The sequence below is a fragment of the Hippoglossus hippoglossus genome, chromosome 4 (assembly GCF_009819705.1).
Source record: "Hippoglossus hippoglossus isolate fHipHip1 chromosome 4, fHipHip1.pri, whole genome shotgun sequence".
Classification (NCBI taxonomy): domain Eukaryota; kingdom Metazoa; phylum Chordata; class Actinopteri; order Pleuronectiformes; family Pleuronectidae; genus Hippoglossus; species Hippoglossus hippoglossus.
This window is the reverse complement of record NC_047154.1, coordinates 7,483,794-7,511,779: the sequence shown is the minus strand read 5'-3', so window position 1 is coordinate 7,511,779 and position 27,986 is coordinate 7,483,794. Positions and strand designations below refer to the sequence as shown.

The window sequence follows — 27,986 nt, the reverse complement described above, 5'->3', positions numbered from 1 at the left end:
CAGAGAAGGGGGGAGAGAGAGAGAGAGAAAGAGAGAGAGCATCCCTCCTGTACATCCCTGTGTGTGTGTGAGCGAGAGGGAGGTGGAGAAGAGCAGCAGCATCAGGAGGAGGAGGTGGAGGAGGGGTGGCTATAGGAGAGAGGAGCAGACATGGCTTCTAAAGAGATCACTGCCTCTGGTTTCGTCAGTGTGAGCAAAGATATCTCAGGTGGGTCAAAACACCGCGGCTCGCTTGTGTGTGTGTGTGTGTGTGTGCGCGCGCGCGTGTGTGTGGGTGTCTGTGAGTGTGTGAGAGTGTGAGCGTTTCTGCTCCGGGTCTCGTTGCGGGGCTGTGACCGGGGTGTGTGCGCTCAGGCTCGGGATGCCTCTCCTCCGCGCGTCGGGCGGCGGAGCCTGCGACCGAACAGACGCATTGGATCATTGTCATTAGCTGCACCTTCCCCATGCTGTCCCGGAGCTTTGCTCCTTCTCTCCTCCGTGCATGTGCATGTCCAATTAAATGTGCATGTGAGTCATTTACAGTGCGTGGTGATATACAGTACGAGGCTTTACATCTGCGCCTCAGGCTGGATCAGGTGAAGAGAACCACAGGCAGCCTTAGGCCAGAGGGGGAGAGGGGCGTTGTGGAGATGATGCTCATGCTCCTTTCACGTTTTTCCTCTTTCACACTCTCATTTCTTCTTCTTTTTCTTTTTCTTCTTCTCCACCATTCACTATTTTCCTCTTGTTTCTGCACTCTGCTTACGCACGTGCATGTGTGCGTGTGAAAGTGAGGAGACACAGATAGAGGCAGATGTTCAGTCTCCTGCCAACAAAAATACATGGGCCAGAAAAAGCCGACAGACTGCACAAATATTTATTTTATTTTCTCAAACAGCAACATCTCACACATTTTAGAGTCTTTCACAGACATGAATGGAGCGTCATGCACGCGCACAGACACTCACGCACAGAGAAAGCCAGTGCACACATGCTCAGGGTGGCAGGGACTCTGCTGCTGTGTTAATTACTCCTAATGGCTCTATTAGGCGCACTGTGATGATTAATCCAGTGGAATCCCTGCTTCTTCATTCAGTCACCTGCCGGGCAGCTGCACTTCCTTCATGCTCTGTCTCTTCCCACTGACTGAGTGAGTCAGGGGCCACCGTGGCCCCGGTGGCCTGCAGGCCGCACAAGGTCACCTGAATGAGACTGGGGTCTAGACCTCTTCTCTGGATGCAGTGGATGGTTATTGTCAGTCTAGTGTTTGTGTCTGTGCCCCAGTCCTTGGCTGTCAGATTCCACAGGGATGAACAGCAGACAGCGATCTTGAAGCAAAAAGCAAAAAGATACTTTTTGGAAGATGTGTGGGGCAGCATGGTGGTGTGGTGGCTAGCACTGTTGCCTCACAGCGAGACGGCACGGTCTCCCTGTGTCTGCGTGGGTTTGCTCCGGGAACTCCGGCTTCCTCCCTCAGTCCACGAGTGTACAGATTGGTCCTGGATGTACGCCGTCTCTCTGCCCAACGTCAGCTGGGTTTGGCAGCTCCAACGTGAGGATAAGCAGTATAGATAATGGATGGAGGGAATATGTGTGTTTCAGGGTTTGTAAAGCCAACCAAAGCTTCATGTCATCTAACTTCACACTTAGCTTCACTCAGATATTACTGCAATGTAAATGACTTATTCATTTTGTATCTATGTAGAGCTGTTCAAGTCTTGATGAGCACTCAAAGCGCTTTACAGTACAGTTCTCCATTCACCCATTCAACCATTCATACAGTGCGTCTATGTGCAGCACTTTCTCTGTCACACATCAGTCACACACAGCCGACACAGGGGCAATTTGGGGTTCAGTGTCTTGCCCAAGGACACTTCGGAATGCAGAATGGAGGAGCCGGGGATCGAACCACTGAACCTCTGCTTAGTGGACAACCCACTTTACCTCAGCCGCTTTAGCTTTTCAACAATGGTGGAAGAAGCACTTAGTTCTGTTAGTTTGAGATTTGCCTCTCAAAGACTTTTGTGCCCCTAAAATATATATGTATATATATATAAACACCTCTCCATAAACAGGAAGACTTGCTTTACTATCCAGTGTGACTGTATCAACTCTAGAGCCAAACTCCACTGTCCAGGCTTTGGTTTATCGATTTTGCTCATAAACTTGTCAGTCGGGATGCAGTGCAGGCCCAGTAATGGAGAGGCTGAATCAGGTATTCCCTGCCAGTGACTGTATGTTTCTGTGATATGTGTGTTGGCGCCGTGTGTTCTCACCCTATGAGACACTTCCTCCTCTGCAGCAGTTACGTGCTGTATATACAAGTCAGGGGTCACAGCCGCCACAGTGATGCTGTTTGACAGGAACCGCTCTCAGTGAATCATCTGTTGCTCGAACGTGTCAAAAGGAAAAGACCGGAGCATATTGTGGGATTATTATGGTGACACCACAAGCTACGGTTGCTTTTTAATTCCATCATGGTGAGCTGACTTGAGTATTCTCACGTTTTAATCGTCAAATTGTTTATCAATGCATGAAATCCAGGTACCGTCCCTATGAATGTGTTCTGGACCATAAACCCTGCTTCTATGTTACATGCTGATTATATTAATTTGCATTTCAAAGGAATGTCATTCATTTACGATAAAGGGTAAATACAGGTTCAGAGGTAAGTGGATTATTTCAGTGAAAGTGAAATGTCAGAAGGAGTCTGTGCAAACGAGTCTGATATATTCCTCAATTATTAGATTGAGATGAAGTTACAAGCACATATCCACACAAAGGTCAAGGTGTGATTTGATTCATTTAAATGTGTTTACCTTGTAAGGTTTTGTTCATTACAATATTAAAGCCAATGCAGTGCACATCTAGCGAGACTCCTGCTCTGGAGCTGTCATGTCCTACAGAGTAAATATGCAGCATATTCAGAAATCTCAAAACCTCATTTTCATTTAAGTAGGTTTGGATACTGATGTCAGCTCACTGAATATGATGCATTTAGTAGTATTTCCTGCTTGCAAGCATTGCAGCAAAAAATGTGTACTTAAAAATACATCTATCTGCATGTTTAGGTTTATTGTGTCGGAATTTAATTATTATTCTTATTATTTATTATGTCTCATTCATTTGGGGATGAGACGGTTAGTTTCACTGCAAACCGTGGTAATATTCCGGATGGTTAGATGTACTGAATCATTGTTCGGTTGGTACTGTAAGAGCATGAGCTGCTGCTGCTCTGGCCATAAAATCCACTGTCACCAAATTGTGTGTGTGAAGCAGATAAGTTAATATTTAGTCCAGACTCTGAGACATTAAGGGTCGACGTCTGCACTTAACTTAACGAGTTGTTGACCTTCTCTCCTCCGCTCGCTTGTCTTTGTTGTTATCGGATGATACGTGCACATGACTATGTTCATAATGGTTGTTTTTATGTGCACATTTGATTTACTTATTAAAGGTTTCATTTAAAACCTGCATTTCAGGAAGTTTTCATTGTAAAACAAAAAAGCTTCTTTAGTGAGCTAAAGCCTTCCTTCCTTCTTTAATGTTAATGTTGCTCATTTGATATGTTGCTATATGGGGGTGTTAATATTTTTGTTGATAATAAACAAATTAATTTAAATATAAAACTTGGTGATATCCCTTCAGGTTGTGTCTTAATACCTTTTGATCATTTTCAACACATTTTAATAATAGAGTGTCAATACTGATAATCAAGATAATTAGTTTCATTTCTACATGTGTTGTATTTCTAACTTTATTTATACCAAAGGATTTAGAGATGTGTCATAAATGTACGATACAATGCAGGAGGGTGTTGTGTTTTTGTTATGTAACTAACTGTAATTTTCCAATAGAAAAATCAATACAGAACCAATTTGAAACCGGGGATCCAGTTCTTTATATCGGTCTAAGTCATGTTATTGTTTTCTGACACCACACTTCATACTTTTCAAATCAGCGTAGACTTAATGTGCATTTGCATTACCACCATAAAATATCATAATTTAACAGAGTAGAAATCTGTTTTGAAATACCTCCCTCTATATGAGTAAATGAGAAAAAGTAGTGGCTGTTGAGAAAGTAGCAACACATATTTAAAAATCTAAAATATGTGGTTTGAAAAATAATTGGCAGTAACACAATTTTTATTACGTGCAGTGAAATTTGTGGTTTAGTGAAAAATGCTGGTTTTTGATGACTCAGAGAGAATGTGCTCCCTATTTGTGTGTGTTTTCCTAACTTTATACTGTGTGTGTCTGTGTCGTGGTTTTCATCCACAGAAAGCATCAGGAAGATTATCGATAGATCATCGATCAAGTTTGTTTGTGGCATTAAGCTCGACACCAAAAACGGCAAAACAGAGGACAGGATACTGGTGAGTGTCTGCGTTCAGCCTGCTCTCTTTTAACCGGCCTCTGTTTTACACTCACAGTGGGTTGCTGAGGTAGACAAACATATTATTCCCGCTTCATAAGCAGTCTGATGCATGCATCATGTATGTACACTTGTGTTTGATGTTAGCCCCAGTTGCAGTGTAAATGGATCTCAGCCACAGTGATGATATCCATGACAGCAGAGGCAGGAGCTCTCCATGATTTAACAGTGAGAGTGGCTTGTCCTGGATTCTGTGGTCAGCTGCTTTACGACTGCTGCTGCCCCACTGCTGCTGGTGGCTTGTCAGGATGAATATTGGATAGACAGTATCTGTGGGAGCGGCTGTGGATTCCTCTGTGTCTGCAAGTCCCACTGTGGAGGCAGTGGGGAGCCTTTGATTCAGGGGTGCTTTCATCAGAGAATATGGGACAGAGATATAAAGTCAATGTGAGTGAGTGAAGCTCAGCCAGCTATCTGGGAAGAATCTGGGGCAATGAGCTCTTCCACTATGGACCAGAAATTACACTGGACCCTGGATCAATGCCAGTGTTTGCACAAGCAAACACACACCCTGTGTCTGCAGGAGTTCATCCACACAGGCTGCATATATACAGCAGGCTGTATTGATTGAGTGCTCCTTTAAAACCATGTCTGTGTGAGGACGCTCTCATTCAAAGCCCGGAGTTGCTTTTACACTGTTTAAAAGACTCGCGACTGGACTTGCACCTCCTGCAATCCCCTGTCTCCGCCTTGGCAAAGCCGCGCTTTCACTCGATGAACGCTTTAATGATTCATCGTGTGGCAAGGACGGGCAGTTAGGAGAGTTTCTGCATGTACAGACTTTGATATCCAGACACTTTGATATGTCTATCTGCCAGAAACATCTTTTCCAATAATCTCTTTCCAATCCATATCTCATTTGCTGCTTCCTCTTTAAAAGCTGAACTGCAGAGCCAGAGTTATCGCTCCTGCTGGGCGCGCACAGGCGACGGGGAAATAGATTGGAGTTTGATCAAACGCCCCGGCTTAGCACTTTTTGGGAAGAGCTGAGCTCAAATGTGTTGAGGTTTTGTTTTGGTGTTTCGCAGGGAGATCAGGGTCGGAATTAAGGAGTTGGATGAAGCTTGTTTGGGGTTGTGATTCGCGGTACTGCAGGTCACACGAACTTATCTCGCACCCTCACAAAGGCTTCGCCCAAACTGTCCAACCAGAGGAGATTAGAATATGTTTCCTGTTCCAGCGCTCATGCATAATTACACGCCACAATAATCACGACGTGCGTGAGGTCGCTCTCTGATGTGGGATACTTCAACAAGTCTCTTTTGCTCTCTCTCCCGCTGCATCTCCCCGATTTACTCCTGTTTACTCGAACGCTGTCTGTTAACCAGCACCCTTAACCCGACTCAACAACGTCATGCGATGCAATCTGGTCGTTTTTTAAACTAGTCCTTCAGACGGGGCAGATCTTCCTCTCTCTCTCCCTCTCTCCATTTCACATGCACATTGTGAGTGACTGTGTCAGACACCTCACTTGCTGTGTGGGTGTAAGTGGCTGTCATCGTGTTGTTCTGACAGGCCTGAGTCAGGCTTGTGTCTCCCCAAAAAAATACAACAGTGGAATGGGAGAGCTGTAATTGAATTAGTGCTTTTACATTTAGGAGGGCCCATGAAGGTGGTGGTGGTGGGGGGGGTTTGCCCTCAAGGAGTGTTTTAGAGAGAATGGAGTAAATGATTGGGAGTGACGGAGCAGAAGAGGAGAAGAAAAAGAACAGAGGGCAGTTCTCAGTGGCTGGTGGAGAACGGGAGAAATGCCAAAGAAACACCATTTTTTGTTTGCTTCGATGGAGAGACACACGGCGATCACTTTTTTTCTGGGCGTGTTTGCGACAAAAAAACATTCAGGAAGAAGAATCGGCGACAGATTTATCCAACAGCTGCGTGACACAAATGTTTCCATGCCAAGAATAAGTGGTCACAGGCACATGTGCTGTGTGTGCTCGTTCGGATGAGGATGCGCAAATAAACTGTTGCATTTGTCACAATTACCCATAATACCCAGCAAAAATGCTAATGTGGCCTCCTGACCCATCATGATCTGCTTTTCTGCATTTGGAACAAATATTGTGTAAATGTAGAGACAGATACGTCTTACTACATATAATTTGCAGCTCATATAAAAGACACACTGTACATCTCAAGTTATATAAACGTGTGCAGTGCCTGTTCTAAACCTGGGCTGTTTGTTTTCGGCGTGTGGTGATGCTGGTTGTAGCTTTCTTTGTGAAACTGTAAAAGTGACCCGCAGTTACTGAGCCTCAGCAAGTAGAGACCTGCTGCTGGACCTCAGAACCCTGACGCTGCACCACTGCTGCTGCACAAAGAGCTGTTCAATGAACAGAAACCCGGACTGGAGAATCTTGTTGTTGTCATGAAAGCACCTGTTGTCGTGATTGATATTGTAACTTGCGCTGGTCGCCTGTTTATTCAAAGTTTATTAATATTGAACATTTCCAGTGTACAAATAGCAACAAATTCAACACTGCACTTCCTGCCACAAGTTGATAAGCTGATAAGATGAATGTGTACAGACAGACAGAGATTTGTGAAATTGGTAGATAAATGAGCCACTTTCATGTTTGTCCTCAGCAGAAGTAATGCGTTGCTAATGAAATAACATCTTGTAGTCTAAGAATGTGATTTAAACGTCACAACATGCCATCATTTCTCAGCGTGTATGCTTATCTATTAATGTTTCAAAAAAATTGTCTCTAAGATGAAGGGCTTTCAGCTGGATCGATACGTGAATACTGACAGGACTCCTTATTTTCCTCTCATCATTACCATGGAAACTACTGGGACTATTTTCTCCCCACAGTGGGATATGATTGTAAATGAACTTTGTCACAATCTTCATTTGGTTTCTTTCATTCCCTTTATTTAGGTCCTCACGACATGGCGTCTCTATTTCCTGGCTCCAAAGGTTCCCGCTAAGGTACTTCTGTTCTCACCAGAACCTCTCTGCAGTTAATGTACAGTATGAAGCTATTCTGTCACAACGCTGACTGACACCCTGCCCACTGTATCCTTGACAACAGGTGGAATCCACATTCAACTTCCTGGAGATTCGAGCTCTGAATTCACACCCCGATCACCAGGTGAATTTTCACAATAACACTCTGCTCCACTGTTAGAGCTAATTGATATACTGTACATTTGTGTAATGGAGCGGTTACATCACTGTGGCTTTAAATGGATTATAAGAAACATTTGATGCTTTAACTGTCAGTGCTCTTTTATTCGACTTTTCAAATCTGTTTTTGCCGGTGATAGCAAATAGACCAACAGTTGGTGGCAGTGAGAGGGAGAGGAGGTCAGAGAAGAGGGAGGGTTATATCCTTCTTTTTTGCTGAAGCTTGGGGACGTCTTTTAATTCTTGCTTACCCCAAATTTATTTTATGTATAATGACCCTAAATTAAGGTGTAGCCATTGAGAGTTTCCTGAACTTAAGTTTTGAAGTAGTGTAATCAAAATTAGAGCCCGATTGATATGGAGGGGTCGATGTATACTGATAGCAGGTAGTAAAAATGAATCAGCCGATATACAAAACACAAAAATGGATCTTTATTGATATTAGTGAGTACATTTTTAAGTTCTTGTTTCTACCTCTAATCTGTGCATTACTTGCATATTATAATGAATACAATATTTGATTATCTTGAATTCTGTTCAGTTATTTATTGTAAAAATGTAAAATAAGTAATATTTTGAGATATTAGAGTGCAAGTGCTGCAGTTTTGTTGTGTGTAAATATTGTGTTGAGGTGAGCTGTCTTGCCTTTTTTCAAAAAACAGTTCACTATTCTGTGCAGGTCATCATCGACACTGACAAGTCCAGCTTCTGCCTGAGGTTTGAATCGCGGGAACATGTCAATCATGTGGTCAGCCATATTAATTACGCTCTCTCTCGAATATTCAACAACTCCATTTTTGCGTAAGTGCCACCATCTCACAGGAGAACATCTGAAAATATGTTCACTTATCTGTCATCAGAAGCTTTGAAGAGGAGTGACCTTTATTGGTGCAATTATCAGAGGAGAAATGATTCTTTACAGTGTCTGTGTTTCTTTTATCCGTGCAGCCCGTCCATCTGTCATTCTGACAGTGACCTTTCTGAAGGCAGCAGGAAGTATTCGCCCAGCTCCGAGACTTCAGTGGAAACCCAGAGGGCCTGTGGTAAAAGAGACATCATCTTCAAACATGGGAATCTGCACACATGCATTCACAGTCTCACACACACACACACACACAGAGACAAACATATCCATACCAGTTGGCAGACTGAAGAGGAAGTCGGCTCCCTCAGTTCACAAATGCTCTTCCAGATGCTCTTTTTAAAGAGCTCTGTCACACAAATAAAAGACTGTTAATTTGGACAAATGTTCCTGTCTGCATGTTGCTCTCTTTTCTTTCCTCTTATAGCTGCAGGAAGCAGCTGTTCACATCAGCTCTGATTATTTTTCTCTTTCTCTCTCTCTCTTCTGTTTTTATCCTCCGCTCGCCCACTTCTCTCAGGAGGCTTCTCGGAGACCTACGCCGCTCTGTGCGACTATAATGGCATCAGCTGCAAGGAGGAAGTGCAGTGGGTAAGAGCAGTGGGACTGAGTCTGTGTCCCCTCTGAGTGCTTTTGAGTGTTTACATACTGCGCTGTACACAAAATGAGAGGGGGTGGGGGGGGGGGGGGGGGGGGGGTCACACACTGTATCAAACATGCTCATGTGTACTGTTGCCCCCAGGACGTGGACACCATCTATCACTCCCAGGACAACCGGGAGTTTAACCTGCTGGACTTCAGCCACCTGGAGAGCAGGTGAGGGACGACAGGCAGCCGGACTCCGTCACCTCCAGAATATCTGACCTCATCTACCTCATGATTCTATCTTTTCCAGGGATTTAGCAGTTATTGTCGCATCAATGGCGTACAACACCTGGTTTACTAAACTGTACTGCAAAGACCTGCGCATAGTACGTATGAGCTTCTCTCGATTACTGTACTGTGTCTGCTGAATTACAGGTGAAGCCTTTAAGCAAAAGCTGTTGAATAGTTTAGTTTGAGTTTTTCCTTTTTTCCTTCAGGGGTCAGAGGTCACAGAGCAGGTCCTGCATACAGTCAGCAAATCGTCCAGCCTGGAGGAGATCACTCTGGAGAACGCGGGGCTCAAATCGTAAGTTTTGATTCCTCTCGCAAACACTGTAAACATTGTTATCTTAAAGGTTCACTCCACCAATGAAGCTCGGGCTACTATGTTTTCGTTTGAAAATGCATCAACTCTGCTACAGATACGTCTGGCGTCCTCACTACTCCAGAGTCCTCCTGGGTCTGCGTGTTAGTCTGGACGAGCAGAAACAGAGACGTTTAGAAACGATGACGTAGACACTCAACTGCTTGCTGATTGGGTCTTTTCTGTCACAATGTAGCCCTCGCTGATTTGTCAGGCTCCTATTACATGGTCAGCATTGGCCTCAGCTACCTGTGTAGTGTAACATTTTTTCTGCAAATTCTGCATTTTACAATAATGCAACTGCCTATATGTGTAGGTGACAAGCTGTTATTCAAGCAATTCCTGTGAACACTGGCACGTGCTTGCCCAGTGTACGTGAGTGGTGGATAAAAAATGATACGGAGCCAAAACTGAGAACATTTTAGTTTGAAATACTGTTTTCAAATGAAAACGTAGTGGTATGGATTAGCCTCAGTTTGCTTGTCTAAGGTGTAACATTACCCGGTTAGAACAACGGTAAAACATTTTCTGAGGCTCCTGAAGGGAACTTTCTGTCGTCTGAAAAAATGATCCTGGTGATATTTCAGCCTCTGCTGCTTCAATCTTGACATTTTTCTCTTGAAACTGAAAGGGCAAAGCTAAATCTCTGGATGCAGTGATCCAATACTGATTTGAGATACATCAGACTGATACTCACTCAAATTGTTGGATCGCTGTAATGGTTCCTGCTTTTCAAATGTGAGAACTGCCTCTCCTTGTCTTACACTTTAGCAGATTAAATATTTTTTCAAAGGCAGACATTTGAAGATGTGACTTTTGGCTGTCAGAACTTGTGATGGGAACTTTCACTCAGACTAAGTGGAAATAATCAGCAGAATTATAGTAATAAAGAATGTATGTTTTTCCTGTCGGTGTGTGACTGTGGTTCCACTTCACAGAGATTTCCCACAGAAGATGTCAGCTGCCCTTTCAGAGAACCCTGCCTCTGTCATCCACTCGCTCAACTTGGCCCACAACTCACTAGACAACCAAGGTACAATCAAGCATCAGCTTCTCTCTCTCTTGTAGTTTATTGTGGCTGATTTCAACCTGAGGATCTATTTCTCTGTCTCATGAGCCCCCCCCCCCACATTACATCTCACAAGCTGTAGAAGAAAGTCCTACTTTTACTGATTACTTGTGGATCTAAATCCTACCTTGTTAAAACGTAATAGTTTTGTTATACAAAAGAACATAAACACACAAAATATATTTTTTTAATATTTCAGTTTCCAATCATCAGTTTCCATATTGTGACCGCATGTAACCAATTAACTCTCACTGCTGGTGATACTAAAAACTCATCTGTCTCTCAAACTGTTGTCTCAGAACAGCCAAAGGTGGTCCGATGCAAACCATCAGAAGCAAATAGTCCCACAGAAATAAAAACAAAATAAAAAGGTTTAGTTTTGAAATAGTGTGTTCTGCTTTGGTACTTCAGCATCTCTAAGAAAACTAGAATGACACTCAATAGAGCCTAAACCTCTGTCAAGGCCCAACAATCCCCTTAAATTAAATCAAGCCTTATAGCAATTACGTTGGTAGTGACAGGTTTCTAGACCAAAGTGTTACCATACAGTGGCTGAAAAAACCTACACCCCTGTGAAACCACATTTAAATCCACTAGATCCACATTTGAATTTGGATCCACACACAACTGAACACACTCAACAATTTTTTCATGTAGGGTCACAAATAAATCTCTGGGAAAATGTTGAAAAACGACATATTTTGCAATGTTACAGAAAGATAGAACAAATTCCTGGTAATCCATTTAGTCGTTTTTGTGTCTGATGACAACACAACCTCATTGGCAGAGCTTGGCAGAGGTAGTTACTGTAGAGTAAAGGCTGCAACAAAACAGGAAATTACATGTCTTAGTGACGGGTGAATGAAAAGATCGCACAAAAACACAATTGATTGGTTCCTTGTCTCATTTCCAAGTATCTCATGTTTCTGTAGCTCAGTGTTTATACCTCTATGTGCCCGTTCTGCAGGTGTGTCCAACTTAATACAGCAGGTGTGTCGCCTCAGCAAGGGACTCCGTCTGCTCAACCTCTCCAAGACCTCACTCACCTCCAAAGGTTTGAGCCCCTCGCCCTTCTCTTCCCTCTCTGTTTTCACTCTCTGTCGCTCAATAGAAAAGAGAGTTTGCAGGATTTGCCACAACACAAAACACTTATTCACAAACATCAGGTGGAAATGAGTTAATTCGCCTGTCAGAGCTCAGCGTGGAAGACACTGGAGGTTAGAGAATACAAAGACCCACAAAGCCCCAGATAATTCTGTGCTTTGTGTCATGTTTCGGAAATGGCTGCGCCTCCACGTTGACTCACGATGTCTCGTTCTGCCCTGCAGGCCGCGTGCCTCCTGTCATTGTCTCAGCTTACCATGCACCCAGTGGAGAATTTAAATATTAGATTGAAGCAGGCAGATACGATGCTCCGCTTCCCATCACATCCACATGATACCTTGCTGCTACAGATGTGTATGAATAATGTAAAGGCACAAAATGTTTTGAAAGTGCTCTTTCTCGTTTAATATTGTACAACTTCCTCCTCTATCCCCGTCTCACTCTTACTCTCTTTTTTTTCCCTTTTATCCATCTACACCCCCATCCCACGGCCTCGCCTCTCTCCCTCCCTCCCTCTCTCTCTCTCTCTTTCTCTCTCAGGAGTGGTGTCTCTCTCTCAGGCTCTGTGCTCCAGCGACGAGTACTCCAACTCCCTCCTGCACCTGGACCTGAGCAAGAACCCCGGTGTCCTCTCGGGGGAGGATGCCTCGGTCAGAAAGCACAACCCATCTGAAAAACACACACACACACACACACACATGCTGTTCCATTTTTACCCCACTTTTCCTGCTCATGACGATGCTGCTTTCTTTCTTTTCCTCTGTCTCTGTTTGCAGAACTTGTATCTCTTCTTGTCTCAGCCCAACTGCCTGGTCCATTTAGATCTGTCAGGCACAGATTGCGCCGTAGACTCAGTGAGTGTTTTCAACGGCTTCGGGGTTATGATCAAATGTTGATATGCCATGTTAAAAAAGAAATGCGTTTCTCTCTCTGTGTGTAAGATTAACTGTCTCCACCCTGTGTCTAACGCAGCTATTTGGGGCTCTTCTGAGGGGGTGTTGCGCTGATCTCTCCTTTCTGAATCTTTCCAAAAATTCCTTCTCCCACAGGTTAGTCAGATCTTTTAAGAGTCTCTGAAAAATAAACCCTGTGGCAAATCCAAATCTAGGAAGACATATCTTCTTTTCTTTCATCTTAAAAGCCTGATCCATTCTCTCTGTCTCCCTCCCTCGTTCTTTTTTTTGTGTCTTCATCTCCTGCTTAATGGGAAATCAGAAATGAGCTTTGTGGCAATCATTGAAACATTGTGCTTCCTATCTGTGGGTGTGTCCACCGCCGTTTAAAACCACAACCCTCGGTGCTGCCTGCATAGATAAGACTCATGAATATTTAAGCGGAGCTATCTATCATTTGACCCCACTTACACCGAAGCCATATTCTCTTCATTTCTCTTTCTGTGTCAGTGCTCTGTCTTCAGCCCCAGCACTCATATTTACCCAAACACTGTGACTTCATCTCTTCTGTGTGGCCGGGCACGTGCCCTCTAACATCTCTCTTGTATCTTTTCACTCCTGTGCCTCCTCTCTTTCATCTCGTTCTATTTTTTTGTCAATCCAATAGGAAAGTGAAGGACACGCTGCCGTTGTTCCGTCAGTTCTTCAGCTCGGCCTTCAGCCTCACTCATGTCAGCCTGGCCTCTATGAAGCTGCCCTCTGATGTTCTGAGGTACTTTCCGTGTTACGTCTTATTACCACTACATATCTGCTCCCTTTTAAGGAAACACCTCCACACTCCATGCTTGATTTGGACATATTCAGCTGAGTCAACAAGGTGATTATTGCCCTCTCCAAATGTGACACACACTTTCTCCACTTCCTGTCTCAACAGGGCTCTCCTCGCAGGGTTAACCTCCAACCCTCATATCAATGACCTTCATCTGGACATCAGTGGCTGTGAGGTAAGAGATCATCCCTGGAGCTCTTTTCACCTCGACTTTAAGTTCAAGTTAAAGGCATGTGTTTTTCTCCCTATTGATAGTGGTAACAATTTAAATATATATATTTTCATGTATCACAGTTAAACGACACCCAAATCATGAGCTTAGCCTCGCTCAACTCGGATCAAATCATTGTATGTAACATGAAAGACATTGCTTGTTTTGGGAAATCCTAAGAGAATGAGCGTGGCACTCAGTAGAGCACGCACCACCACCAATGCTCAACAGTTCTCTGATGAAACCACATTTAAATTCACCAAATTCCAAATTTTTATTTGGATTTGCACCAAATTGCACACACTCATAAATATCAGTCCCCTAAACCTGTATTCAACTATTCTCTGAGAAATCAATGAAAATGTTGAAAAACACACAATGTTAAAGAAAGTGAAAAACAAATTCCTGGATCCAGCCCCTGATCTGGATCTGCACCAGATTTGAATGGGTTCCTCCCTGACCTGTACCCCACCTTTCCACCAAGTGTTGTCGAAATCTGTTGAGTAGTCTTACGTAATCCTGCTAATAAATAGGCAAACGCAATTTGAAAATATTTGTCAAATAAACCGAGTGGAGTAGAAAACTCAATAATTTACTCATTAATACTTAATAAAGTGTGATTAAGTAAGTAAGTCAAGTTATTGTGGCAACATCGTACGAAGCATCGTACTAATGTACAGTTCTTGAGTGAATGTACCTATTAAGTTTCACTACACCACTACCGCCTGTGGTTTAGTAGCAGCACCTGTTGAATGTAGTGAAATGTTTATATAAAATTCTGGAGAAATGTCTGGTTTAACTGCCCCATGCTTTTAATCTGAACATTTTTGAATATGCTCATTTTACTAAGTGGGCTGATTAAGTTGTATCAAAGCTCCACTCTGCTCCTGTTTTTATGCAGAAACAGCTCAGCCTCTCTTTGGGAATTTGTTCTCAGCCTAACTGTGTATCTTTATTTGTATTAGTGAAGCTAATAAGAAGAGAAAGTGTTTTGTCTCTACCACTGAGCAGAGCTGCTGAAGATCACATGCCAAGCAAACCTTACTGCTCAACAAACCTTTAGAAACCTTTAGACTGCCTGCAGAGACATAGAAAAGACACCCATAATTTTTGCCTCACTCTGGAAAATAGAACAATACCTCAAAGACTGAGCTAAATTGACTCTGATTTATGTCTGTGCACATGTTAGTTTTTTGTTTCTGTCTCTCTCTCGCCAGCTGAGGACTGCAGGAGCTGCTGTTATCCAGGAATTCCTCCCCCGGGTCTCCTCCATTGCCACTTTGGATATCTCAGACAATGGTACAGTGGCACAATGCAGCACATCTCACTGTGACCCTGTGAGTGGGTTGTTAATGGATCACGTCATGTTGAGCTTTATATATTTGTGTGTGTGTGTGTGTGTGTGTGTGTTGACAGGTCTAGATGCAGACTTGCTCACAGTGCTCCCAGCCCTCTCCAGACACCCTTCCCTCAAAAACCTTCATCTGGGCAAGAACTTCAACATCAAACACAGGTGCTGATGTTTTTTTTGTTACTCAGCTTTAACTGCAGTTTGTGTGTGTGTGTGTGTGTGTGTGTGTACTGAAACACGAGTGTGCGCGTACCAAATGTGCCAGCTCGAATATACTGTGCGTGTCTGTGCTTTTTTTTTTACTTACATTTTCTCAAACGGCTGCCGCTCCTCGGGCGGACAGCTCACTAGCAGGAGGTAATTAGTCGTGCTGGCTCACACAGCGTTGTCTCGGTGTTTGTCTTCATGGTTTGTGTCTGCAGGGTTCTGGATGAGGTCCTGCAGAAGCTGGTTCAACTCATACAGGACGAGGAATGTGTGAGTGATAACGCAGGAAAAGTCTGCTCCAATAAAAACATACTGTGAGATGCAAATTTGTCGGCAGTAGCTTTGCTACATAACAAATCATCCAAATAATGTCAAAATGTATTTTAAATGAAGAGGAATGAGGATAAAAGCTCATTTCTTACTCTTGCTCCTCTGCTCTGGTTTCCTGGACACTGTCTGGTGTTATATTTCACAGTAGATGTGTCACTGTTGCTCTGTTACCCCTGTGGGCCTGGTGTCTCTATCGCTACATGCACACATAGTAAATAATTCATACATACAGCATGTAAAGCTTCATCGCTGCATTTTATCCCATTGGTTTTTCCCTCTTCTCTTCACTGCTCAGGCCCCCCCCCCGCCCTCTGCCTCATTTATTCCTAAATTCCCCCACGGCACATTTAAACACATGTGCCTCTTTCACGCTCACTTCCCCCTCTTCCTCTCCAGGCCCTGCAGTCTCTGTCCCTGTCCGACTCACGCCTGCGCTCTCGGGGCACCATGCTGGTCAACGCCCTGGGCAGCAACACCTGCCTTAGAAAAGTGGACCTGAGCGGAAACAACATGGACGACATCGGAGCCAAGATGCTGAGCAAAGCGCTGCAGATCAACACCACGCTCAGGTGAAGGACAGGACTAAGAGAGGGAGGATATTTCTGCAGCGTAACTTATGTGTCTGCTCTATATGAGGGTTAATATTCAAAGCAACTCCTGATTTTTTCCTGCAGGAGTGTGACCTGGGATCGCAACAACACCTCCGCGGCAGGATTTCTCGATGTGGCCCGAGCACTTGAACAGTAAGAGCATGAACGCATCATCAATGTTTATTTGATATGCTGGAATCTAGGCTTTAAATAAGAAGATACCTTGTACACCAGCCGCAAGAGCCGTAATGATCTTAAGTGTTAGATTGATGTTTAGAACATTTAACCACGTTGAAATTTGCAACGTGAGCTGTGCAAATTGTTGCTTCCCACTCTGCTATCTTTAATGGTCCAGACTCACCTTTAGGCTAAAGATGACATGGTTACACAGATCAAAGTATTACTCACACTCGTTGCATGGCATAGGCAGGATATTTTGGGATGAGTTCTGTCCAGTGAGGATATTAACCCAAACTAACCCTCGTCTGTGTAACCCACTTCATTTTCTCCTTTTAGTCTTTCTATGTCTCCATCAATAAATCAACCTCCTCTTCTTCCTTCTTCTTCTTCTTCTTCTGTTCCCTCTCTCAGTAATTTCACGTTGCAATACATGCCTCTCCCCCTAAGTGACATCAGCCAGGCGTACCGCAGCGCCCCCGAGAGGACAGAGCAGGCACTGACGAAGGTCGGCATCATAGACGAGCCATTGTCACGTTTTCAATTTCAGGAAGAAAAAAGTTGAATTCAAACAAATTCAACAAAGATGTGGGAGATAAAATCTTTCTGGTTTACAAAAGACATTTTCATCATTTTTTTTCATCATTTTTACCATCAAGAACATGCGGATCATGAATGAGCAGAATTTTCAAGGTTTTGACAGAGAAAACAAAATGAAGGACAGAGCAAATCTGAGGCTCTCCAAGAAGTGTGTCTGGTAAAAGCCCAACCTTTTTAATAAAGAGATATATTACCATAAAACCCTGCCACTGTAGAACATAGTGCAGCTCAGTGCAGATCCCAAAAGCTTGTCCACAATGATCTCAGTCCCATTGTAAGTCTATTGGCTGAGTCATCTTAGCCTTCAGTTTCTTTAAGAAAACAAGGTACTGAGACGTTTTCTGCAAAGGTTCTAGAAAAAAAATCATGTTTCTTGGAAATAGAAACAATAGCAGTGTTTATATTTAGAATTATTCAGCAGGAAAAGGAAACTTAATGTGCCGCTAACAGCTTCTTTCCCTTTACACTCGGAGGGAGTAGGTTAAAGAAAGTTCAAAGCAGATTCAAGTCCTAAGTTGTTGTTCAAGTGTTAATAAAACCGTATTTCAAATTGGATTTTGTAGGATCTATAAAATGAATAAAAAGATACAAGAAACTCCCTAATTTTACCTCAAATCTTACTTTACAGAGAGCGTCAGTGGTCAGGTTAAAGTAAAGGAACACAAACAATAAAAAACAAAAATAAAATATGTAGTTTGCAGGCTCTGGGTGTTCCTGCTTTTGGTCTTCTACTGGTGTGAAGGAAGCATCCGTTAATCTGCTGTTAATCTTCCTAACCTCATTTGGGAGACATCATTTAAATGTAAGGGTTTGTTAGATGGATTACTTTATTTCCCTCTGCTACAATCTGCGGGTTGCATCATCATCATCATGTCATTTTTTTAAATCCATCTATCCTTCTCATATTCTCCGTCTCCTCTCCCTCTCTGGTGTGTAGATCCAGCGCGCTCTGGTGAGGAACAACCAGACCCAGCGCTTCTCCCAGCGACAGGCTCTGCGGCTGCACCAAGGCCTGGTTACGAGCACAGCCGAACAGGTAGCACCAATCTGTGCGCGCGCACCTCTGTGTACATTTATTTAATGTTTTATGTGCGTTTGCACTCATAACCCTTCCCTGCCCATCTGTTTCCAAGGTGATGGAGCGCCTCTGTGTGCGTGTGCAGCAGCAGGTGTGTGTGTTACGAGGTGCCGGGGAAGTGGAGGAGATTCAAGCTGCTAAACAAGTGCTAAAAGAGGCCAGGAGTTCCCGCGCTGTGAGTGATATGAAATGCGTGAGCGTGCTTTTTTCTTTTACTGCTGCACTGAATTTTAATTAATCCTCTGCTGTCTGGTGCTCCAAGCTCTACCCTTCACTGTGTGAGCTGGCTCATGTGCTGTCTGTGGACGGGCCGGTGCGGCAGCGGCTGGACTCTCTGGCTGGTGAACTTGCCAAAGCTGCAGATCAGGAGCTCCAGGTAGATCTAACAGCTTCTTTTCACTCTGTGATCCACAGCAGATGAGTGAGTGTCTGATAACCATCGTCCATTGCAGGTGATCGTCGACTCTATGGTGTCTCTGTGTCGCGAGCTCTGTCCTTTATCTTCTTCTGCGGCGGAGAGATTGAGTCCTCCTCTCTCGTCCGTATCAGAGCGCGTGTCCATCCCTCGATCTGCCATTCGGACCGCGCTTATGGAAAGAGCAGCGCAAGACATCCATCGAGCTTTAGAGTAAGAGGCTGACGTGGAGAAGGAAAGGAGGGAGAGCAGCAGTAAAGGATTGCAGCAATAAGTCTGAATTTGATAAGCAGGTTATTGATTTGCTCTCACTTTTACCAAACCTTTTCCTCTCTTGTCTCCCCCCTTTCTCTCTAACCCAATCTCCTGCAGGGAAGTGAAGCTCTCAGTTGTTTCCTATCTCACCAACTCCATTGTGGACCAAATCCTTCAGGAGCTCTACACCACCCATAAAACCCTGGTAAGTACAAAGCACTTACTGCAGAGGTTTGTGAGACACGAAGTAAATGAGTCAAAAGGTTTTAAGAGTTCTGTTTGTTTCAGACACGGCAGGTGTCACACCTTAAACGGTGGGATGGCATGTGTGAAGACGGGGCAGGTTGGAGATTGAACAGACACAGAGACTCTCTGGACATCACAGATGAGGAGCTTGGCACCAGCATAGTGAGTGTGGACATATGTGTGTTTTTCTCAGAAAAAGTGCAGTACCAGTTCTAAACATACTTGTAATGGGCTGTTTGCTTGTGGTCCTGTGGTAATGCTGGTGGCAGTTTTCATTCTGAAACCGTTAGAGTGACCTGCATGTTGTCCTGACATTAGTTTTCTTGTATCACTGTCATCGTCAGTTTCTTCCTTTACATTGTCTAAGACATGCTTCTAATGAAGGGTGGAAATTATGTTTTTATTAATATCTTTAAATTAAATTAGTTGGTTTACATGATGAACACAATACTCCGACAGGAACATGCTCATTCAATTACATTGAATAAAAAGTGAAAGAAATTCTTATCTGAATGTATCAACTCTGGCTAGAATGTATGGAAGCCAAGTGAATGAAAACAAATTAATTGGAAAGCTCTAGAGAAACTAAAAGAGCAGCTCAATATTTACAAGAAAGCAAGTAAAACTGCAGTAAACAGTTTCTCTGACACTATTTCAATAATCTGCCACAAGCCCAGGGCCCTTTTCATCACAAACAGCTCAGTCATTACCCTCCCATACGACTCCAGCCTTGATGCCTCCTCTAAAACCTGTGTGGAATTTAAAACATTTTTCATTCTTCACAAAGCTGAATCTATCAGAGCACTTATTTATTTCCCAGCTCTTTTTGCAGAATAATGCTGCTAATTCACAAGTTAAATCAATTTATCTCTAGGATTTATTTGAAAAAGTGTCTCCAGCACCTGCTAGATCTGGATATTATGCACTGCAAAATCTCTTTTAATATAAATTTTGGAGATTGTTGGTTAACTCTGTTATGGGTCTCTCACAGCAGGTGCTAACGCTGTGTTTCAAACAATCAGCCACGCTTTATAAAACAGATTTGAATAATTCTTATCTGATATGAAAACCAATTATTTGGGTAAAGTCTTCTGGGAAAATGTGATAAACCTACCTGTCCTGTATTTAATTAACAGTACTGTATATTTGGGGGAATTAAACCAATCTGAATCTGCTCTTAGCTCATGATGTTGGTCTTGATTACTCTTTATTGATTATTAACAATTAGTATCTTCTGTGGAGTCCCTCAAGGATACGTCTCAGGCCCCATTATTTTCTTGCTTTGCATGCGTCCTGACTTAGACATATATTTACTTTCAGTGATAAGCTGACAATATCATATCCTGTTGTATCTCTTAGTAAAACCAAGAATAGGTAAATCAAACTCCTATTGACTTGAAGAGACGTGATATTGATTTCATGTGATGATGAACAGTATTATGCATGAACTTAGCTTTCATGAACAAATGATTATTTTTCCTTCAACTGGGAAAACTTTATATTATAAATTTTTCCTGCCATCCCATGACCTGGAGGAAATTATATAGTTTCTTCAGTGTTTTTCATCTTTCCACTATGTCCCAGTGGGTGTTTGTTATATCACATTGTCTGTTTTTACATGTTCCATTTGTCAGCCTGTGCTTGAAATTTGTTCATCACTTAACTTATCATGCATTGTTTCAAAAAGTAAAGTGACTCGATTTGGCAAAGCTCCACTCTGATTTGCCTAAAGCGAGTCTTGTACCATTTGTGCTTGTTGACATGTTTACTTGTTCCTGCTTGCCTGTCGTACCCTACTCTCATATCGTTTAGTTTTTTTTCTCCCAGGACACAATAGCCATTAAGAAGCACAGCTCGAGAACAAGACGAATCCGACCTGTCTCCACTAGACTGAGTAAGTAGTGCGGTCTATCCTTTTATCCTCCTCCCGCTCCTCTTTCCTGTCTCACTCTCACCCCATCTTGTCTCTTTCAGGGCCCCATTAGTGTGTTTCTATAGTGTCTTTTTTTCCGTTTCCCATCAGTCCATCTGAGAAGTCTGTTAATGGCTGTTTTAATCTCGCCTGAGCCAAGTCTGAGTCACTGCGTCTCAGAGCGGTCGCTGATTGTTTTGACTTTGAAGCGGAAATTATGGTTTCTTGTAATTCCCCCATCTTGTCTTCGTCACTGGGCCTATACTCGGTCTCTTGCACTCAAATCCTCTGCAATCCTTTCATTCCTCTTCCTTTCTGTCAGGTCTGTGTGACGACTCCAGCTCCTCTCCACCCCCCTCTCTGCCATCGTACTCATCGCCACTGTCCCGCTCGGCATCATGGGAGGGCCTGTCAGAGCTACCTACACAGGGCTTGCCTCTACTTCATGTGACACGGGTTCGGCCAAGACCGCCACGGAGGCATAAAGGAGGACACGTCCCCGCTGAGACAGTAAGGCTGATCTTTCTGTCTCTCTCTCTGTCTGTTAGTCTGTCTGTCTCTCCATCTGTCTCTCTGTCCGTCTCTCTCTCACTCTGTCTGTCTGTCTGTCTCTCACTCTGTCTGTCTGCCTGTCTGTCTGTCTGTCTCTCTCTCACTCTGACTGTCTGTCTGTCTGTGTATAACTCTCCCACTCCCTAATGTCCGTGCCTGCTGGCAGTGGTTCCTGTCTGTGTCAGAGGTAATCTATACAAAGTGGATGGCTGCAATTGGATTATGTCATCTCACTGAAGTCATGTAATCCATTTGTTTTATTGCATATGGAACATTTACAAATGAAATCTACTGTGAGTAATCTGACCTCTCTAAAAGGAGTCTAAATGTGTGTGTGTGTGCAGCACTGCAGTGAAAACGGAGGAATCAGCCCTCTTGATGATGGACTGCCTGACTTCTACACTAAAAGAGTGCTCCCTGATAGGTGAGAGTTGTTCCACTGGTGCTTCTAAAATGATTGTTGTCATTTACAACTGTATCTCCTGTGGAGAAAAGAAAAGCTCACGAAACTTGTTAAATCTTTCCAAGTTGTATGGCTCCTCTAATTTCATCCTCAGATATCTGTGTTCTTTTTGTTTTTCTCTGTTATGCACCTGTCATGTTTTAAATATGTCATCAGCATGCTCACTTGCTCGCTGCGATCTTCCCAGACATTTCCCTGCTGTATTGTCACATGGGCTCACTCTGCCATTCACTGCAAACTTATCTAGGGAAAGGGGCAGGGAAAGTTCTGGAAAATCAGGGAAAATTTCACAGTGAGCACTTTGTCACCTTGACTGTAAAGCTGGGAAAAGATAATTGCATTTTTAAGGATGTAAAAGAGAAGTTTCAGCTGAACAGCAACATTTTACAATAAACACAAGACGAATTCATGTTTACTTATTTTTTACTCCCTTGGGTTTCATTTTCAATAGAAATGTTTTATTTCAGACCATATAAATCATTGATTAATTCATTCATTCATTTGGTGTCAGAACCCTGCTGAGCTTTGCCTTATTTTAATTGGCTCTGTCAGGTTCTTATTTTTCATAATTCAAGAAGGCTGTTTCCCCTGAGCTTTGTCAGCCTTTGAATTAATCTCATGGCAAGGTCTGGATTGTTTTAGTTGATTCTGTCCTCCTTAAGCCTACACTTAGTCACTCATTAGTGCGGGTGGAGCTGCTGGTGTGGTTCTCACTGGGCATGACTGGTTCATTGATGCAGGATCTCATTAGATGTGGAGTAAATCTGCTTTTTAAATGAATGTCTGGTCAGTCAGCAGTATTATAAAGTCTACTCAGTTTAGAATTAATGAGCTTCAACAAGCAGAGCCAGCAGTGTGACCCTTTAAAATCTAGATACAGCAGTTTGGTGAGTGTTTATTTTTCAACTCAGTGTTTTTAATAGGATTGCATCTATAATATAATATAAAGAAGTGCACTTTTAAATCAAGAGATGTAACCTCCATGCTCATAGTGTAGAAGCAGAGTGGAGAAACCCTCGACTTAGACGACTGTGATGGATAAAATGACATCCACACAGGGATGACTCATGTGTGGACACAGACAGACACACACACACGATGACTGTTCTGGACCAGACCGTGTGTGTGACACTCGACCTCTCTCACCTCTTTCAGTCAGCTCTCATCTCTGCACAAAGCTCACTCTCTGCGGAGGAAGAAGAGGAGAAACGTGCTCGCCATCTTCAGTTTCCGCAAGAACCGCAACCAAACTCTGTCCACTCAGGGGCCTCAGGAGTCTGAAGCAGAGAGCTATGGAGATGGGTGTCACACTGTTTCTACAGCACCCACTGGGTTTGTATATAACCACACGCAAGCACACACACACACACACACACACACACACACACACACACACACACACACACACACACACACACACACACACACACACACACACACACACACACATGCACACTAGAGGTGCAGGGCAGTGGCCAGCTGAAATGGTCCCTGAAGTAATCTTGTCTATTTTGCCATAAACTAGTCACTTACTAACAATAAGTATGACAATTTGTTAATAATATATATTTTCTAAACTTTTCGAAGAACCAAATGTGTTTGTACAAGGAGCTACAGAACTAACAGTTAACAAGGAATGACTTAAATGTGAACCAGACTGAATCAGGAATTGTTCATGGATGTCGGCTCCTTTATGGCCCCTTTATGGCCCCTTTATGGCCCCTGATTTTGAAAAATATTCGATCTGCCCCTGCTGCATAACAATAGTGTTGAGAAAAGCGTGGCCTTGAACATGGAACACAATGAACCAGATCATCGCGAAACAGCACATCAGAAAGGACACATTCGCTTTCCTTCCATTCTTCTCTGGTTTTCTCTTTCTCAAACAATCCACAGCACTGAACTCCATAAACACTCGGACAAATATCAACCTAAATCTCTCTCGTTTCTTTGTTGATTTGGTAAATGGCTGATAGCTGCCAAAGCGTAGGCCCGCTGATACCAGAGTATACACAGATGTCAGTGACAGCCGGTGGCTCCGACTCCGGATCCCACAGTCAGCCAAATGATTAGAAATGAACACACGGCACGTCACACACAGATTAGGACAGTAAGAGTTTTAACCAGTAAAGTGATACTTTTATAATTGCACTGCTCTCGAAGATTGTGACATTTTAGTTTGAAATCTTCTTCTTCATCTTCAGTGTCTTACTCCCACTTTCAGAACGGCCACAGAGAACGTGTACACACTCCTCCAGCCTCCGAGGTCCGCCGCCAGAGCTGGATCTCCTGGTGAAGGGGCTGATGGGAAAGTGATTGATCACCACGGGAAAACCCCCCTCATCCTGAGTCCAACCCCAGTGCCGGGCATCCCTCACACAGTCGTGGGAGGAAGCAAACACCCCTTCTATTCTCCAAGAGAGGTACTGTCAGTGTGACGCGCCACTGTTTTTGTCTGTGCTGAAAGTTTTTCACAGTTTGCAGTGGTTCTCTTGCCTCTTCTTTTTGTGTTTTGATAGAAAGCTGAAGCAGATGCTGTGTGCGATCTGCCGTTGGAGACGGACACGTACTGGGTGGACGACAAACAGAGATCAACAGAGGGGGTGCAAACAGACAAGCCGCGGTTGGAAGCGGGGCAGAGTGATCAGCATGCAGAGAGACAGCGGGCTGACGACAGGCTGCAAGATAGAACTTTTGGAGAGGCGAGAACGACCGACAGACAAACGGACAGGTACAGGACTGAGAGCAGACATCCAAACAGACATATGGACAGACAGTGGACAGTTGACAGACACACCCAGCGGCAGATTGACAGAAAGATAGAAAGACAGTGGATGGGCGGGAGGCAACTAGACAGGTCGTGGTCAGAGAACAGGCCGACGGACATACAGTTGGACAATCAGTGGACTGAGAGCAGACAGCAGAGCAGGAGGACCGACAGACAAGTGCAAGCGCTTCATTTGGCTCAAAGGCCGCTGCCGCCATACCCATCGGACAGGACGCCGTCGCCGAAACAGGAAACGGATGCTCTGAAAGCCACAGAGGCGACAGAGTGGCATCAGCAGGAAACGCAGGGAGACAGACTCATGTGTCCTGATGTTGTTGGAGGGTTTACAGAAGGATGGAGAGGAGGCATAGGAGGAGCAGGAGGAGGTCGAGCTGCTCCCACTGCATCTAAACCTGATCCCCCGCCACAAAGCAGTAAACCCAGTATGTCTAAGCTGAGGCAGAGACATCGGCTGGAGAGCTCAGACGCTTTCCCAGCTCTGCCAGCTCTACCAGGTACTGTAATCCTCGCTAACGTGCTGTCACAGAGGTTTTGCCTCGATGTGTAAACCTGTAAGAAAAACTCCTTTTTAATTTGTAGGTACAGAGGAGGAAGGAGATGTGGAGAGGGATCCTGGAAAGATGGAAAAGAAGGACATCGAAAAAAGAAGAGATTTGGAGAGTCATCCTCCTCCGATTCCAGAAAAGGTGTGTATTTTAAAGTCATGATTTGTTTCTAGTTTTGCTGTTTATTAATTATCTTTGTTGTGCAGTATCCATTGGTTACTATACATTTTCTAATCGCTTATGTCCTCTATGTCCTTGTGGTTTGTTTATGTTTCGGACAAACAGCCCTCGTATGTGACTTTTCCAAAAGAATCAGCCAGTGAGAGAAACTTACCTCCTCCTCCTGTGCCGCCTCCTGTTATTAAACCAGTACATGGACTCCCAGACAGAGCTGCAAGTCAAGGTACCTGCAGCCAAAATACACACAATCACCTAGAAGAGACAGGTTGAGAGTCAGAATGTGATATTACATAAGAAGAACTTCCTTAAGTTGACTATGTGAGTCTAAACATATTGATGATTGATTCAATTTGAAGCTGCAGGTTGGTATTTTGTTACATTTTGACAGAGCCATGCTAGCTGTTTCCACCTGTTTCCAGTCTTTGTGCTAAGCTAATCGACTGCCAGTGTGTGCTTCATGTTTAGAGAGTTGAGATAAAGATGACCATAAACTGTCTGTAAAGATGGATGACATGACTCCACCCCAAAAGTGAGGCCCAAGCATCTTGATTGACCCCTCGTGGTTTGCTGCAGTATAGGTCATATACCCCGCCTCCTCCATTGTAGTTGATGGGACATCGACCGAACTTAAAGTCACGTTAAAACATTTCTTTTAAAGATGGTTTAAAAATGGGATGAAACATCGACAGCTAAGTCTGACTTGCTACCATGGCTCTATATCCCGATCACTACTGTGCAGATGCGATAAATGATGTCTTCAGCGCATGATGGCAGCTTTCATATCCGGGATATTTTGGCTTAATTTCTGAATAGTGGGATGAAGTGTAGATGGGTTTTCCATCTTTATACAGTCTATGGTTAAGACTTGTTAAAGGGTTGATGTGTGTGTTGGGTCCAGTTAAGTCGGAGACCATTTTATATTTACATTTGACATACAGTATACATGCTAATGCTGAGCATTGAAAATATTACACAAAACCTGTTTTGAAAAAATACATAATATCTGTTATTCTTTATATGTAAACATGTTATTTTGCTGATTGTTCTTGATCAGGTGAAGAAGGGCTGCGACCTCAGGCACCAGTGAAACCACAGAGGAACAGAAAGGCCATGTCCTGTGACGCAGGTACAGATTGAACGGTTTTCTCCTGCATTATTCTGTGCACGGTTATCATGAACCTAACAGGCTTTTGCACCACGTATATATTTGTTAATAAAACATGTGTATATTTATGTTGATCTGTGTGTGTCTAACTGTCAAACTATGTTTTCTGTCCTCACTGAACTCAGGCACTGACAGGGAAAGCCCTAATAATGTTGAGAAGCCCCCAAATCGCAAACCCCCTGTGAAAAAACCTAGACTCCCCCAAAACAGAAATAAGTCACTGGACTTGTCTGGTACACGTCTTTCTGTTTTTATTTATATGTGTGTGTGTGTGTGTGTGTGTGTGTGTGTGTGTGTGTGTGTGTGTGTGTGTGTGTGTGTGTGTGTGTGTGTGTGTGTGTGTGTGTGTGTGTGTGTGTGTGTGTGTGAGTGTGTAGCAGATGTTACAGAGTGTGAGTCATGTAGTAAACAGACATTATGTGTTACTCTTGTGGAATATATTTATTGTTATTGACTAAAGAGATTAATAGACATACAATAGTAATAATAATACTTCAATGATTATTTGTATAAAACTAACTTTACTGTAGACATTTCATCTGTGTAACTCAATGGAACTAATACTGATTTGTCTTCTTTGTGACGGTCCTGTTTGACTTCACAGACAGCATCAACTCTGCACCTGGTCACAGCGAGCTGTTGTGATGCCCGAGCAATTCACCTGCCGCTGTCCAGCCGAAAGCGTTGTCATGACAACCGCGGAGCATTTCACCCCGAGGAGGAAACACAGAGGAGCGTGTGAGGAGGGGGCAGAGCCAGAGAGAAGACGTCTTAACAGCTCGACACGACAGAAATCATAACGCATCAGTCACTGGCTTCTGTTGAAACACTCCCTTTTTTTCCTTCATGTCGGTTTCAGCGTCACGCTGACCGTGTTTCTGTCTTTGCCTTCCTCTCACGTGAAAAACCTTTTGTGGCTACAGTATTTTAAACAGTATTTGCTTCTTTAGAAAACCCAAATGATCATTGTCTTTAGTGTCGGTGGACAGTGGGCCGAGCGCTCAAACATTGTGGCTTTGCTAGACATAAGAAAAAAGAACCTGTCTTTATTAGAATGTGATTTCTTAAACCTGCGATGCATTTTTGACTGCTGATACAGTTGACCGCCTTGGTTGGCACTTGAAAATGAGTTGCTTCTTATCAAATGAAACTTGATGATGATTTATATCTAGTTTTCCTTTTCAGAACTGAAAGGTAATATATTTTATAGAAAAAAAATCATGTGTGTATGAGCACCCTCACTGTATGAATAAAACACAAATGGAAAAACAGCTGTGACTCCTGCTTTTTGTTGCAGCTCTAGATGCAGGTGAGAGGTGTGTGTTTTGAGCTGAATTCCACTAGTGACCACAAATATGTTCCTGCAGTCTGAATACAGTTAATTTGATGC

At 43.4% G+C, this 27,986-nt stretch overlaps 1 protein-coding gene across 5 annotated transcripts; it reads left to right on the top strand.

The window, feature by feature from the left end:
* Nucleotides 1–42: 42 nt before the first annotated feature.
* Nucleotides 43–27,867, top strand: LOC117760062 (capping protein, Arp2/3 and myosin-I linker protein 3-like). 5 transcript variants are annotated; one of them, XM_034582793.1, is made up of 41 exons: nt 43–208; nt 4,263–4,357; nt 7,298–7,348; nt 7,452–7,511; nt 8,226–8,347; nt 8,495–8,589; nt 8,929–8,999; nt 9,151–9,224; nt 9,304–9,379; nt 9,491–9,579; nt 10,575–10,669; nt 11,673–11,759; nt 12,350–12,459; nt 12,586–12,663; nt 12,782–12,858; nt 13,370–13,474; nt 13,637–13,706; nt 14,960–15,041; nt 15,159–15,255; nt 15,516–15,570; nt 16,027–16,199; nt 16,305–16,373; nt 16,812–16,905; nt 17,935–18,033; nt 18,131–18,250; nt 18,338–18,451; nt 18,528–18,703; nt 18,863–18,950; nt 19,034–19,153; nt 20,819–20,885; nt 21,226–21,413; nt 21,800–21,879; nt 23,074–23,250; nt 24,143–24,341; nt 24,438–25,200; nt 25,286–25,392; nt 25,537–25,654; nt 26,486–26,557; nt 26,722–26,829; nt 27,201–27,260; nt 27,293–27,867. In XM_034582793.1, the coding sequence occupies exons 1-40, from the start codon at nt 151–153 to the stop codon at nt 27,239–27,241; spliced, it is 4,620 nt and encodes a 1,539-aa protein (XP_034438684.1). In that variant the 5' UTR covers nt 43–150; the 3' UTR covers nt 27,242–27,260; nt 27,293–27,867. The 5 variants fall into 5 exon arrangements, with proteins under 5 accessions (XP_034438684.1, XP_034438682.1, XP_034438687.1 ...); XM_034582791.1 differs by having other exon boundaries at nt 26,722–26,854; nt 26,955–27,867; XM_034582796.1 differs by lacking the exon at nt 26,722–26,829 and having other exon boundaries at nt 44–208.
* Nucleotides 27,868–27,986: the final 119 nt, after the last annotated feature.

Excerpts from the sequence above, each read along its gene's own strand:
- LOC117760062 (XM_034582791.1), top strand. The coding sequence starts at position 151 with ATGGCTTCTAAAGAGATCACTGCCTCTGGTTTCGTCAGTGTGAGCAAA. Across the intron at positions 16,200-16,304 it reads CAGATCAACACCACGCTCAG|GAGTGTGACCTGGGATCGCA; the intron begins GTGAAGGACAGG and ends TTTTTCCTGCAG. Across the intron at positions 25,393-25,536 it reads CTCCTCCGATTCCAGAAAAG|CCCTCGTATGTGACTTTTCC; the intron begins GTGTGTATTTTA and ends TCGGACAAACAG.